The sequence below is a fragment of the Gadus morhua genome, chromosome 3, assembly GCF_902167405.1.
Source record: "Gadus morhua chromosome 3, gadMor3.0, whole genome shotgun sequence".
Taxonomy (NCBI): Eukaryota; Metazoa; Chordata; class Actinopteri; order Gadiformes; family Gadidae; genus Gadus; species Gadus morhua.
Window position 1 is genome coordinate 15,253,299 of NC_044050.1, and position 15,241 is coordinate 15,268,539.

Here is a 15,241-nt window from a genome sequence, read left to right on the forward strand (position 1 = left end):
TTAACCTTCTCCTCATATAGCCAGTGAAGATGGGTCTATACTTATTTCACTTAAATATCCTAGTTTCACTGTTTATCTAAGTCTAAAATAATGCAACGAATAGAAGTCGCGGATGAGGATATTATAAACATTTACATCACACGCAACTTACATTCAGTACATTTGAGGATAATTGGTGTGCATTCTTTAATGCATCCATTTTTTGTTTTTTCAGGTTGTTTAACTGTTCAATAACGAAAATTAGGCTATCTCTCTTGGTTAATGTTCAATCAAAAAAATAACTGTTATGTTTGTAACTGATGTTATCATGTTATCAAAGACGTCCCTTCTTCACGTATCGCACTGCAAGTAAACACTTGCTTGTAGCGCCGATTGCTATCGATATGAATGATCAATAAAATCATAAAACAGAGAGCGATAATAACAGTTCTATGAATGTAGTTTAGCACTATAAAGGACCTTGTGTTGAAAAATGTAAATAGGCTATGAAGAAAATCCACCATGTCCTTCAACAAGTACAATGAACATGGTGACTATGACAAAGATACCCGATTTTGATCGGTTAAGTAAGGGATAATGCCCAACGAGGTGTCCATTATCAATAATTAATGGACGACGCGCATTGGAGGACAGTTGCCTCCGCAAAGTCCATTAATTCCTGATAATGGACACCTCGAAGGGCATTATCCCGCTTATACCGTGGTCACTTGCCAAAGAAAATAAATTAAGACCATTCATTTATATTTGCACAATTTACCAGCTCTCGTTTGGAAGGCTGAACAGCCAATTTGACTGGAACTACTTAGCAGGTGTCCGTATATCAGGGGTTAATGCACACCCTGCAGCCAATCAGAATCGAGTATTCCCCCAGACCATGGTATAAAATGAGTTATTCGCAGGCTAGAGATATCACAAATTTAGCGCGGTCAAAATGAATATGTATTTTTCGCATATTTATGCCTACCTACACAAGTCAGGCCAGTACAGGCCACCTTAGTGGTTCTACAGGGACGGGTTGAGGGAGGGTATACAGTTGGTTGCAATATTTAACCTTTAGAATTTTGCATTCCGAATGTATGAAGTGTCCACCACCAAGCCCTAATCTGATATCCAAGACAGTTGACGCCCGCAAAGGAACCATCACAACACAGTCTACAGCTCACTCAACCCGGTTACGACCTGTGGGCTTCCCAACATCGGGTCAAAACACTTGGGTCTGGTTGATTACGGACCGAATGATTTAGAATTGGGTTATTAATGGTTATAGTATTTCTTGGGAGTGCCTCTCTGATAAGGATGCATGTTGCATTTCCCTGTCTAGTATCTCTGTTAGTGGATGAGGGGGTCATACCCCCGTCCCCCCCAACAAACGCACACACACACACACACACACACACACACACACACACACACACACACACACACACACACATACACATGCACACACATACTCACTATGTAAAGTGTTTGGGGTACCTATTAAGGCGCTATATAAATGCAAACAATTAATAAGTGACTAATGAGCTGACAGGCGTTTTGCTAGGAAGTCTTAGCAACATAAAGGTACACAAATGGGTTGTAGTCATGGGAATAACTCTCTCCCCTTTTTAAAACTCTCTAGAGCCGTTTGTACTGCCTAGGCTACTGTATAAATATGATGGGGCAACATGGCGGCCTCCATGGAAGGGAAGCCACATCCTATTTACTTTGATTGTTATTTGTTATTGTTATTAGTTCAATAATATCATGTGGCTATGTTATGAACAGCCGGAGTAGTGGCTAGGAGTGGCTTCCACAATTTGGGGAACGCTGAGTTAAATGACTGAATTCTACTAATTGAGGACTTTCAGGGCAAGCTGCAACATCACAGTATGTTCTTCCTGTGCTTGTTGTGGCCACCCCATTGCATGCAATTCTGTTGATGACAAATTTAGTCAAATCAATTGCCCATCTCCACAGGGGGAATCAATAATAAGGCTAGAGAAGCTTTTAGAGCGAATGTGCTGCTTAAAACTGGTTCATTAAGTGAATTATCAGATCGATTTTAACCCGGGATCCATTTGCTTTATCCCAGTAATGGGGATTTAAAAATGTTAACTTTACCCATCTCTTTGTTCATTAAAATGAGGCTAAAGCCTTGTTTATTTTCCCATTATCTGTATTTTTTTGTGCCCTTATCAATAGTACCATTAGGGCCAGTGACATAGCTGGCCATTTAGGGTTAGACACCGCTCTCAATACATTGTGCCATCACTCTTTGCACTCCCTCGCATCCATCTCAAAATGCAGGAGGATGCTTTGCATAGCGTAGCTAATATCAGGCTGAGGTTCTACTCCTACACCAAAGTGGGTGGGGTTCTGCATTTAAAACCTCTTCGGGTCCTCAAGGTAAGACAGAAATAACCTTAATTTAGTGTGACGCGACTACATTACATTTTTTGTTACCTTATCTAATAGAATAGAGCCACTTGTCATTAGCGTTTGCCCTAGGATGCATGCCTACAGGCACACTGCATTATTGGGTCACAAACCCTGTACCTTTTAGATAGAATTCAGACAACCTGGGCAACTACTCTACTATTCCCTAGAAAAATCTCCAATCTGTGCGAATCAAACGGCCAAAATGGTACAGAGCACCCAATGAGTCCCTCAAAGGTTGGAAACAGATTTCTCTCTCCCCGACAGGTGAAGAAGGGAACAGGTGACGAGGTCTCAGTGATCACACCACAACCCAGCTGCTCTGCCGAGCTGCCCCACATGAGGCGGCTGGTCCCACAGCCCAGGGGCCACAACCTGGAGCCCATGGAGATGACCCCCCATCCAGCCTCACCTCCCTCAAACACCAGCCCCTCCTCCAGCGTGGATCTCCCCGACTGGTGAGTGAGCCTGCTTAACGTCCAGCCAAGAACTACAATTCTTTGTTAATATGCGTGTTCTTTGAAATACACTCAAACTTTTAGATGGCATGTGTAGCAGGCTGGTAAAGGGAGTACGGTGACATCCCCGTTGCTGTTAAGATAAGATAAGATGCGATCAACTTTATTGTCCAACCAGGAGAAATGTTATCTTGGGCTGTAAAATGCATTCGCTGTGAACAACAATTACATACAAGCAGGACAACAATCACACATACATACAGGGAAACAATCACATAGGCCTGCTTTGCTTTGTTGTGGCTTTTGCGTCAGGATTTATTATTTTATAAGGTTCATAGTCTCCTGACCTCTCTGAAAACAACTTTTACGACCGCAATAAAGGAAGGACATTCCTTATAATGAAAGAGAAAATATGATCGTTGCATCACTGGTACCATAACACAAAATGGGAACCATTTATTGTAAATCTGATTTTGTTGAGAAAAATTTTAGAAGGCAGAAGGTAAAAGTAATCTGAAGGAATGATCTGACCTTTATTGGCCGCTCAGGTTGTATGTGGGCAGCAGGGGTGAGTAGGTTATCACCACTGCTTATCTTACTGACACCAGGGTCGCTGTGTGTGTGATGGAGGCTGTGAGGTATGCTTGGGTTCTGGCCGGGCCCCTGGGTTCTGGGGGCCAAGTAGACTCGTAATGTTTCGTCCGGAATCCAAACACGCTTATTTAAGCACCTGAAACCAGAACCAGTTGGTGTCGGGTGTCTCCGGTCCTGGAATAGTAGGACTGCCGCTGGGTCTGTTGTTGGATCCTCCTCTGGGTCCAAGCTGACTTTGCCTGGCCGGGTCAGGGCTTGGGATGAGCACATAACCAGGCTTGCACAACTGGCCCATTTTGGCTTAAAAGTCTACTGGTATCTCTGTAAAATCAGGGCAATAATTATTTTGGGTTTTTTTCTTCAAAAATATTATAATATTATTTTATATATACTGTATAAAATGATATTATAACTCAAAAATCCCAAAAATGAATAATTAAATAAGTGAAGAATATATTATTGATATCATATATTTAATGCAATATAATTATTCTTCCATGTTTCATTATTTATTAATTATCAATCAGAGCTTATTTCTTGAGGAGAAACAAAGTTGTGCTGATTTACATGTTATCGGAGTATGTACCCTATTGAATTTAATTTATTCATTGTATGAATAATAATTATTAAAATATATCATCACACTTAGGCATAGTCACAAACTTTATCATTAATTTTCATCAATCTCCAGACCTGCAAGCTTAAATGCATACCAACATGTTTTAGTACTTTGTCGTTGCTAACTCAAGGGCTTTATGACTCCTAAATCAAAAATGATTGTGTCAGCTCTCGGTAGCAAACAGAAACCTGATTCACTCAGCCTCAATATTATCTTTAACGACTTTATTTTATGTGCACTTCGGGGACTGAAAAAAAAATACATGGATAGAACACGAGATTCCTCAAGTGCATGATAAGAGCAAATAGGTGTATTCTCGCTTTCGTGTTTGCTACTTACCTTTCCTCTTCCAGCGTAAAGGACTGTAATCTCTTATCTGGGATTTTCCTGTGCTGTGAGAATCCCTGCGTCAGGTGATAGGGGACCCCCGCCATGAAGATTAACTGGTAATCTGAATGGGACATAACATAATGACAAATATCCGTCCAAAAAACATATGGCACGCTGCCTTTTCATTTTGCGGTAGAACTAAGCATATCCATAGGCTAGGATAAAACAACCTCTAATCGCCCGACTGAATAAACTAACAACGTGAAAAGGTTGATTATCGCATCACAGTGAGTGTCATAATGTTTGAAGTAGCAGTATTGGTATTGGAATATGAATGGACTACAACCATGACTTGGTCCGTGAAACCTTTAGATTTTCCCATCAGTGTCTTTAACGTTCGGAGTAGTAGTGATATCGGGATATTACTGGATCGTGGGGTGTTGGTGCTGAGCACGTGCGGGTCTCCCTGGCCTATCTTTCAGCTCACTCCTACTTTCCATGGCTAGGTGTTAGGCCGGCCTCTGTCAGCACGTGGCCGCGTCTCGTGGCTCAGCAGAACAACCAGATACTACAGCCAGTGTGTACATTGTGCACACACAGTTTTAATTCTCGTGGATTTTTTAACAGATCGTTGTTTTATTTCGAAAATACTTCAGTTCAATAAAGGATTAACGTTTTACTAGGGTAATATATATAAAATCTCATAAGATACAATGAGAATGACACGATCAGAGTTTAAATAATAAAACCCAGCAATTTTTCTGCACCTCTGAATCCATTTTGATTGTGTCCAATGGCACAAGCGCTATGCAACCTCTTCCATCAAATGGCATCTAGAAAGGCTTAAAACTGCAATTTCCATGAAAGATCTCCATATTCAATTAAAGGAGGGATTTGCAAGTAGGGTTAGTTACGTTTGCATATTCATTTCATGGTGTGTCTTTAAATTTTGTAACACACAGCAGTCCCAGCTCGCTGAAGTCTGTCTCACCATTACCACTACCCGACACAATGGCATAACAGCATTGAAATGGTATTTTTTCTTTTTTCTTTTTTTAAAGAATGTCTTTGTGTGCAGTTTCCACATGTTGCTGCCGCTCTTGTGAACTCAGCTCTGATTTTCCTAGAAACCTGCAAGGCACAGGTAGAGGTGAGGAAGGTGACAGTGTGCTGTGAGCAGCACTGGGCTTCCACACCGCTGGTGAAGACTCAATGTTAGAAATCCCCATCTTTTGAGATGGGGTCCAACACATACTGTATTATATTTTAGTATATGCTACACATGAACCTCCTAAGATGGCGCAATTCGATTGGTTCGCTATCTCGGGATATTGGGCATGAGATATTGTTTTCATCGCAAAATGTCATCTCGTCACGCTAATAAAAACAAATAAACTGCTAAAAAAAAAAAAAAATCCCAGCAAAAAGTGTTATCTTGTTTGTTTTTCGAGTGTTCACGTGTAGTAGGCCTATATACAAAACATTATTCACCTCAGGCTCCGTCAATAGTGGGGAATAGCCCCCTCAACCTTCGGTCTATTCACTTTGCCTTCGGTGAATAATTGTTAAATATCGTATATTATTCAGGACTGTAGAATGTAGAATGTACATTTGAGGCCAGGATTTTTCTAATAATAATGTATGTATTTATTTTTAATTGATATATTCATAAACAGTATATCCTTCATTTTCACCGGTTCTCCATTCTGTGTACTCTGAATGAGAGGCACGTGTTAAAAGTGTATTCTAAGGAAAGTGACTGTTAAATAATGGCTAGCTTGTGTCAGGCCCCCATACCCCCTTCTCCCAAACCCGTTTGGCGTAAGCCCCGAAGCGTGATCGCAATGTCCTTCTAAACACACTTTCCTCTGATGGAATGTACACTGTATAGTACACAGCCTTTAGGAAGGCTTAGAACTGAACGGCCCTCCAATTACGGACTCTGCAAAACCTGTGTTCTGAAAGTATTTTAAGAATGTCCTGTGGCCTCAACGTCTCTTCAAAAACACAGCTGATGTCTCACTTTGTTTCTATGTCATGACTGTGCAACCGTTTATTTAAGCAATTTGTAGCTTGACTTAAGCCAGTCCAAAAACAACTAGTTAATTTTGTTGTGTTTGTTTTTTCATGCATTTTTTTTTTTTAACAAATGAAATAATGAATGAATTTTAAGAAGCGGATTAACAGCCAGATTGGCCAACTGGTGTGGTATTTTTCCGTGCTCTCTTGAGGGATCAAGACCTCCTTTCAAGTATTGCTCACAAATCTCCTTGGTACCGCCACACACAGTAAGGTAGTGGGTAAGCAGGATTTCCGCTTTTGCAATCAATGACGGCAAGGTGGCACACTTTATTTTAATCCCCCTTCCGGACTCTATAACCCCACGCTAAGAGCATTGCCGAGGGATCTACGGCCTTTGGTCCATTGATTTACACCTACAGTCATTCTTTGGTTATTATGTTAATGTTATTTTTTTCACACTGCTTGTTTTCTGTACCATCACATGTCATGTGAACAAACTTGAAAACTTGTTTGGCATATTTGAAGTTGAAACTTAAATCCTTTGTTTTGCTGCCTTGGCTTGTTGGGAGAATGTGTCCTTTTCACTCTCCCCCAGCCCTCCCCAGGCCTCCCTATCACTGTACGAGGCACGTCATGTATCTCTGAAATTCTGAGTGGACGAGGCAAAAACAAGTTATTCTAGGGATCACAATTTCTGGATATTTATCTGAATGATGCACACCCATCCCTGAAATATGCCAGGGTGTGCATCATAATTCCTGGGTGGATAAATGATCACTGCTGAACTGAGCTGGGTCCGGTCTTACCAGGTTTCAGAACGTCTGGTTGCACAACAGGGCACAACAGGGGTTGTGTACAAGCTTTCTAAGCTTGTACACCTTACACTTGTTCCTAAAAACATTAAACAAAAAATTGCAATTCTTTCTAGGAAATGGATGCTGAAGATCAAGATGAAAAGGTCTGGTAGTAAGGCTCGGTAAAGTGTTCGCTGTTTGGCAAATCTGTGGTACAAATGTGCAGCCAGAAGTACAAATCATTTTTGTCATAGTAGCTGTCGAGGTGTGTGAAGTGAACCCCAAAATAAATCTTGACTTTTGCAACACTTCTGCCAGCTCTTGGACATAATTAGAGGTTACATGTTCAAACCTAGAATAACCAAGAATGACGTTGCCATGCCCGGCAAATAGGAGTCAAACAGGACACTAGAACAGCTTCCCGTGCCAAACTCTTGTCACGTCGGGAAGGCAAAGTTTTATACTGTTCGTTATTTCACAAGCGAAGCATTCTTGTTGGGTAAAGTGTATTCTTCCATGTTTAATCAGGTTTAAGAAAAAAGGTAAAAGAAAATACGATTATTTTCTTTTCAACCTATTTATGCATAGGGAAAAGGCCTTTCATTTTGGGAGGGAGAATATATTTAGCCTGCCCTCCAAGCCAAACCCTGACATCGGTATTTTAATGGTAAGTTTCAATGTGAAATATGTAGCAATGTAAATGCTGTATATTTATCTAAAAAGACAAATTACTCACTTACTCACTACTTACTTATGTCTCAACTCTAAATAATTTGTGTTGTAGTGTCATTAAAGTTTTTAAATGTTGATGCAATGACTGGGAAGATTGCTGGCAGCTTTGGCCTCTGAATCGCGACTAAAGAGTTACTCTTAAATTAGCCATTTAAGAGTCATCTCGACTACCCTTAACTTCCCGCAAGTGCAGGGGCTGTTTTTAGCCCTAAATGATTACTTATTACTTATGACTTACATATTACACAAAACCCTGGAAACCCTAAAATTAGTACTGACACACTTACAAACTTTCTCTCAGTGAGTTAGATGTCACTTACGGAAATAGGATTTTTATTTTATCATGAATACAGCCTATGAAAGTTTTTGTTTTCTACAAAGCTGGATTTTGACATTTGGAGACCTGCTTGTTTAAAAATAGACACCCTTTTGAAGACATGTTGGTCATGCATTACATATCAGGAATGCATTTAAAAAATATCTACTGAGGAACATAGGAATAAGATTGATTTGGCACTAATTGCCCAAAGTAGACCTCCAATTTGACGTTTAATCCTATTCGTACTTCAGTACGATTTGTATTCCATTAACATGCCAGAATAGAAACAAGGACCAGGTGCACATATTTCTCATGAGATTACTTAATTACGTTTTCTTTCTTCTAATTATATTGATTGAGATATTTGCACAGGCTATAATATTTCCAAAGAGCACCACTTATATTAGTGGGAGATTTGTGCAGCCTGAGATTGGTTTCACCAATACCGTACCCAATGTACAAACTTTCTCAAACGTAACCAATCCATATGAACGCTTATACTTGTTGCATTCAGTCTCTCAGTGGGTAATATAAATAGCGGCTCAGACCCATATCAGATCCAGAACCAGTTTTTACGACATTATGTATCAACAGCTTGATCCACAGATCCATTTGTGTGCCTTTTCCTTTAACAGAGTACACGTCCTATAGCTTAGCATAAGCAAACAGCAGCTCTGGATTAGGAAATATCAGCTGTCCTGTCAGTTGTCAGGATATTATAATGTTAAGCAATTTTGGCTCCAGGTTCCCCTTACTGCTGCTTAACGTTTGTTTGTGGCTGGCTGGCGTCCAGACGCCGCTACAGCAACCGTGAATATATAACTGCGGCTCATATTTGTCCGTGGTTCATAATAATTCAGAGTGACAGGCTCCACAATGGCACTGGTCTGAAGCGCGAGGTGGTTTTTGTTTTGCAGACAAAAGGGGCTCAGCAATAATGGTCTTCACTGCAGCCGACAACATAGAGAAAGGGGTGTGTGTTTGTTTACCTGCAAGTACTGTACAGTCACATGTTTCATGTTAATTCTCCCCTCTTTCTCTTCCTCTTTCTCTCTCTATCTATCTTGCCCTCTCTTTCTCTCTCTCTCTCTCGCTCTCTCTTTTTTGTTTATTTTTTTCACTTTTCTTTAGCTTACCAGAAGAGGAGCGAGCGATTTCTCCATTCTATATGAGGTAGGCTTCCCGTATGTTCGCATCTGTGGGGGGAAAGAGGATTAAACCCTTGTTGTTTTGGACATTGTGGGGTGTCGGTGGTGGGGGGGGGAGCTGTCGGGAAGCATTAACATAGAAGACAATAGAGCTGGTGATGGGGAGTTAGGGAGGGAGGGAGGGCAGCAGCAGTGGTTTGGCTCAACAAGTGGTTGTTTATTTTGATGAGGACGGTTTCACGTGCCCACGTGGGCTTGGAAACAGGGGCAAAGATGCCCTTTTCAAAAACGTGCATAACGAAAGGATCAATGATTAGCTTTCACTGTTAGCCAGAAGTTCAAAAAATAACCTGAAGCCTTTTATCCTAAGCGAGTTACAATTGAGCCTGAGAATGATCAAAACTTTACAATAAATATTGCAAAAGAGTGAACTAAGCCTTAAGCCTTTATCCGCTAAAGGATGCACTGATTTTAAAGACAAAACAAAATTAATTTCAAATTTATCTTTTTAATATCAGATCTGATTTCCTAATTTCTTTGGAACTCTGGGGAAATGTCAAGTTTGAAAAACCTTCTGTTCAATATCTGTGTCTCCCTCTCCCTTTCTCCTGTTATTTCTCTCTCTTCATTTGCACATTGTCTCTCACATGTGCCTACACCCCCCCACACACACACACACACACACACACACACACACACACACACACACACACACACACACACACACACACACACACACACACATTGAAGCCTATCAGCGCTCCATCTGACCTGGCCGTGCTCTACTTGCATTCTGTCACATGAATATTCTCCACCACACACCCACACACATGCACACACGTTGCGCAACATATGGGCTAAGCCCACTCCATACAAGTTGTAAATCAACTCTTGGTTTTCCTTGATGTGTGTTACAGAAGGTCACTCATGCTTACTAGAGTGGAATGAAATAATACTGCATTGTTTGGAAGCTAATAGAATACAGTGGAATTATACTAGAAGTATTCACAACGCAAGGGTATATTGCATGGTCAGGGTTTTCAATCCCGTGCGCTTCCTGAGCCAAGCCCTAGGAAACATTCTCAATGCTTGATTTGAAAAACACACACACACACAGACATGCACACAAACTTACACTCCCATAGCTATCAACCTTTTTTTCAATTGTCAAAGTTAAGTGTCATCTATGAGGCTGTGTTTCCGAGTGTATTTACATTTAAATCAAGCATAATTACAACAATCAGCAAAACAATCTGAAAACCTTCATCGAAAGTGATGTACACACACACACAAAGTATAATGTAAGACTTAAGGGGCATAGACATGTGATAAAGATGTATTATATTCTTTCATGTAAAATAAAAAAAAGAGACATATAAACTTGCTCCCCAAGTTGGGTTTATTGCCATTTATCTCCCTCAGTCCTAACACAACGCAGGCCTTCCCTATGCAGAACTGAAATAGCACCATCGCGCTAGCTGCACACATTTAAATCACACCAAAAATGTCTGTCTTTAGAGGGTTCCTCACAGCAGTTCAGCAATCATTTTATAAAGTAAACAAAAATTGAGACCGCAGGTATGCAGTGAAACAGAAGAGTACGAGAGATTCAATTGGTCTATATTGACCCAAATTAGCAATGCCTGTTTTGCATGATGTAAATTGACAAAAGATCTTTGGGTCAAAGTTTGTGCAAGCTCGAGGAGAAGACAAGTCTGTCACCATGGCTACGGGTTACATAACACACCTCCTCAATCACTGCTCCCCTGTTCTTTTTAGTCCATCTCCTGCAGTGCAGTGAATTCTAGGTAGTTCTAGAGCGTTCACTTATGGTTGGATATTCACCCTCTCACTCCCACAATATCCATTGGCATACCACCCACTAAACATTGGACGTTGGATAGACGTGCAGATTATCTTCATCTCTGGTCCGTCGGTCCATGACCAATTCTGGACATCTATTTGACGTCAAAACTAGGTCCACTATAGAGTAAAAACCATTGTTATCTGTATTATGTTATTTCGTCTTTGGCAACATGAGCGTGAATGTTTTTTGAAACCTGCCTGGCAACGGACAATCGCTTCGAACGATGACGTAATGTTTGAAACGCGGATTACGTAGGCTATTTTCGCCCCCGGTACAATTTTGGTGTGACAGCTTCTTTTCTGTGTCATTGTTGGACGTCAAATTTCGGTCCACTGAAGGGGTTGTTTTGTAACGCCAGGCGACGTCTTTTTTTCGACTTCTACTGAACGTCTAATGTTGACATCCGTGGGACCTCCGTGTAAGGACTGTTTATAGTCCAAATGTGACGTCAAATTTAGACTAATTTTATGTGTCTTTTTTATACTACTTCGGAATGTTTCAAGGTGATTTCTGTATCATTGGGTTCATGTAGCTGTAGCATTTCACCTTTGAACTGGGTACATTTTTTGGAAGTAATTTGGACGCCTATAGCTGCGGTTCCATCCCCCTGATTTTATGCGAATTTTGAAGTATCGAATCAGTAAACGGTGATGGAAACACCAAAATTTGCATAAAAATCCTCTAATTCGCAAAAAGGTTTATCTGCTCGCTTCAGGTGGTTTTTGAGAAATGCCAAAGAGAGTAAATGCGCAAAATGGGAGATGGAAACATTTCGAAACTTTTCGAAACAGCTGTGACGTAGCGAACATTGAACACACAGGACATAGCAACTTGTAGCGCAATATATGTATATTTTTAAGAGTTTGTATACATACATCCTATATCATATATATATATATGATATAGGATGTCTATGTTTGCATATCCTTTAATCATACCCTGTCCATTAATCCCTGATATATGGACACCTACTAAGTAATTCCAGTCAAATTGTCTGTTCAGCCTTCAAAACGAGAGCTGGTACATTGTGGGAAAATGCATTGTACTGACAAATTGATATAACTGAAATCAGAAAACGCGGTTATATGCTATAGACCCTGGAGTATCTGTGGTATAAAGGCTGCGACAAATTTCGAATTATAAATATGTACAATGTATCCTTTAAATATGTCCATGGAACAGATGCCCAATGTGAATAATAGATACGTGTGGAGGTAAAACTTTTCCTTGCTCTCATCGAAGAAAAAACATTGCAGCTATTTTAGATGGAAAACCAAGTGATTCCACTATATATCAGGACCTAAGAGAGGATGTTATCAAAAGGATACAAGCCCTGGAATGTGTGTAGTTTTTCGCTCCAACCACTTGATGGAAACGCACCTAATTCGAATTTCTAAAGATTTGCATCACCTTTTAGATGGAAACGTGACTTATGACAGGTGCAGGAAATGTATAAGCCTACATGATGTAATATTTGTATTTTATGTTTTTTTGTTGTTATTTTACATTTCCTGGTTTATTTATTTTAAGTAGTCAAGTTATTCTTTATGCATATATTTATTTTTACATTTTTCTGTTTATTTATTTTGAATTGCAGTTTTTGTGAAAAGTTTAGCAAATAATTGGCCTAGTCATGTCTTCTTTGTTTGTGTGTGTGTCTGTGTCTGTGTGCCTGTGTGTTCCTGTTTGCGACATTTTTTTTTTGTGTATGTGCACATGGGGGTCTGGAGGGTGGTAGGTACAAATCCCGATCGATACACAAAAAAATATGGACGGGGGAGTCCAAATGTGTACATGTGTTCGCCGGCTCCCGGATAGATCAAAAGCATGTTTCTCTCAAATCTCTTTTCCGATGGCAACAACCGTAAACATATAAATAAAATAAATAAATTATAGAAGTAGCATAAAAAAGACATCTAAAATGTGTCTACATTTCGAAAAGACGTCCGCAAACGACCACATTTGGACTATAAATAGCCCTTACACAGAGGTCCGAAGGACGTCAACATTAGAAATTCGATAGATGTTGAAAAAAAGACGTCGCCTGGCGTTACAAATCAACCCCTTCAGTGGACCAAAATTTAACGTCCAAGAATGACACAGAAAAGACGTCACTACGATTTTTGAGAACTAGTCCCTTGGCATTTCTATTTCGGGATTCAGAGGCAAGAAATTACACAATTGTGTAAAATTGCTAACAAAATCCCATTATACATGAAACATTCAGGGCATCTTAAATATGTATGTAACTGACAGGACAGACAGACTCCTAAACACAACTAAAGAAAACAAACACAAAATACTGGGGTAAATATCCAAAGGTCAGTTGGACGTAGAGCCAAATTCCAACACATAAAAGGTTAAGGTCACACCTGGGAACATTTGTGAGGTTTACTGCGATAACAAGGTTTTAACCAATCTTGGTAATCATTCCTATTCATTTATTTATTAATCTGTGTTTAATTTACTCCAAGTGTCTTAATGTTTTGATTTCAGCGGTACAACCAAGCATTTTCTTTTGTTAAAAACTCAACTGAATTGATAAAATAATTATTGTCAATCCAAGACTTTGTGTGACGTTTGCACGTTTACCATATTAAGAGTTCCATCCCCTTTGAGAGTGTCTGAGAGTATTTGATTGCTAAAACACTCTCTTGCATTTCTAATGACGTTTGTCTACACATGTCTTCGGTGTTCAATGTGCGCATCAATTGTAACATCATATCCCTTATGAAATGAAGACCCAGTCCTTGAGTTCATGTCTCCATTGGTCACAGAGTGGAATTGCTTTAAAAATCTCTGACTCATAGCAAGTATGGGTACTTTACTTTTTTTTTACTTTAATCTCTACCCCCAATGTAAACTACGACTACAACTGGTAAAATAAAACCTGTTCCTGTCATATCTGGTAATAAAATTGGACATGTAAATGTCTATTCGAATATACCGGTATACATAAATGCTGTTAGGTCGTTGCAAAGACATGCTCACTAAACAGTTTTTTTTGTTGCTTGACAACATGGATCCCAATGACAGGTAAGCATTGAGTTGCCATATATAAATATGTCCCAATAAACATTTATTTTAAGTGCAAGTGTTTATTTGGAAATCGTGTTCAGTAAAAGGTTCCATTAAGGGTCAAAGGTCACCAATGACACACTTTTCATAAAAAGGTTTCGGAGAAAATCTTTTAGATGGGGACAACCAATACATAGAGTTTGGAGTTGCTATGGGCTTGCTGTTTGTAACAACTTACTAACCCTAACCGCGTGATAAGAGGTTGAACAACCCACAGTGTCCAAGCCATTTGAAGTATGGACTTGAACCCACTAGTAAAGTGGGTTCAAGTCCATACTTTGTAAGCAAACTGACCCGTCTCATGATGATTGTGGACAGGATGTCCATACAACCTTGTTCTGTCTCAGCAACCTATCTTCAAATCATACAGAGTCTGTCGATGTCAAAATCCAACCAGGTTGGTGAGCTCCATCCGGCCCCAGCTATTCTATCATGCTGGTTAGGCCTTGGGTCTCTAGACCGTACAAATATTAATGATTCTGGTCCTGCTGAGCAGCCTCTGTCACTCTAAAAGGACACTAAATAGTGGCAGGATATTTTATTGGCTAGGGTGTTTGACACCCAGCAGAAGGTTCTGTTGTTGATCCAAAGGTTTCAGCAGGCTACCTTGGGCAACATGCCCAAATCCCTAAGGGCTCATAAAAGACGACAAGATTTGATGTGTTTTGCCAGTGATCCAAATTAAGGGTCAAGCCTGCAAACACTAGAAAGCTCTGGACATCCATAGCACCTGTCAATCATTCACATTCCATCCAAGTCATCCCAGTGTTATTGCACAGCTGACCAATATAATCGCCTATATCATGCCTTAATCCCTTCACTTTGATCATAATTACATAACAACAACGCAGATGACGATGAT

General features: G+C 40.0%; 1 protein-coding gene across 5 annotated transcripts in view; it reads left to right on the plus strand.

The window, feature by feature from the left end:
- Window positions 1–15,241, plus strand: part of fam13a (family with sequence similarity 13 member A) — a 54,145-nt gene that overhangs the window by 18,148 nt on the left and 20,756 nt on the right. For 4 of the 5 annotated variants that reach the window (XM_030351144.1, XM_030351147.1, XM_030351146.1 and 1 more), the window contains exons 7-8: window positions 2,686–2,876; window positions 9,418–9,459. In XM_030351144.1, coding sequence (XP_030207004.1) covers window positions 2,686–2,876; window positions 9,418–9,459 — 233 coding nt within the window. The remainder of the gene's footprint in view (window positions 1–2,685; window positions 2,877–9,417; window positions 9,460–15,241) is intronic. The other variant, XM_030351145.1, reaches the window with a different exon arrangement.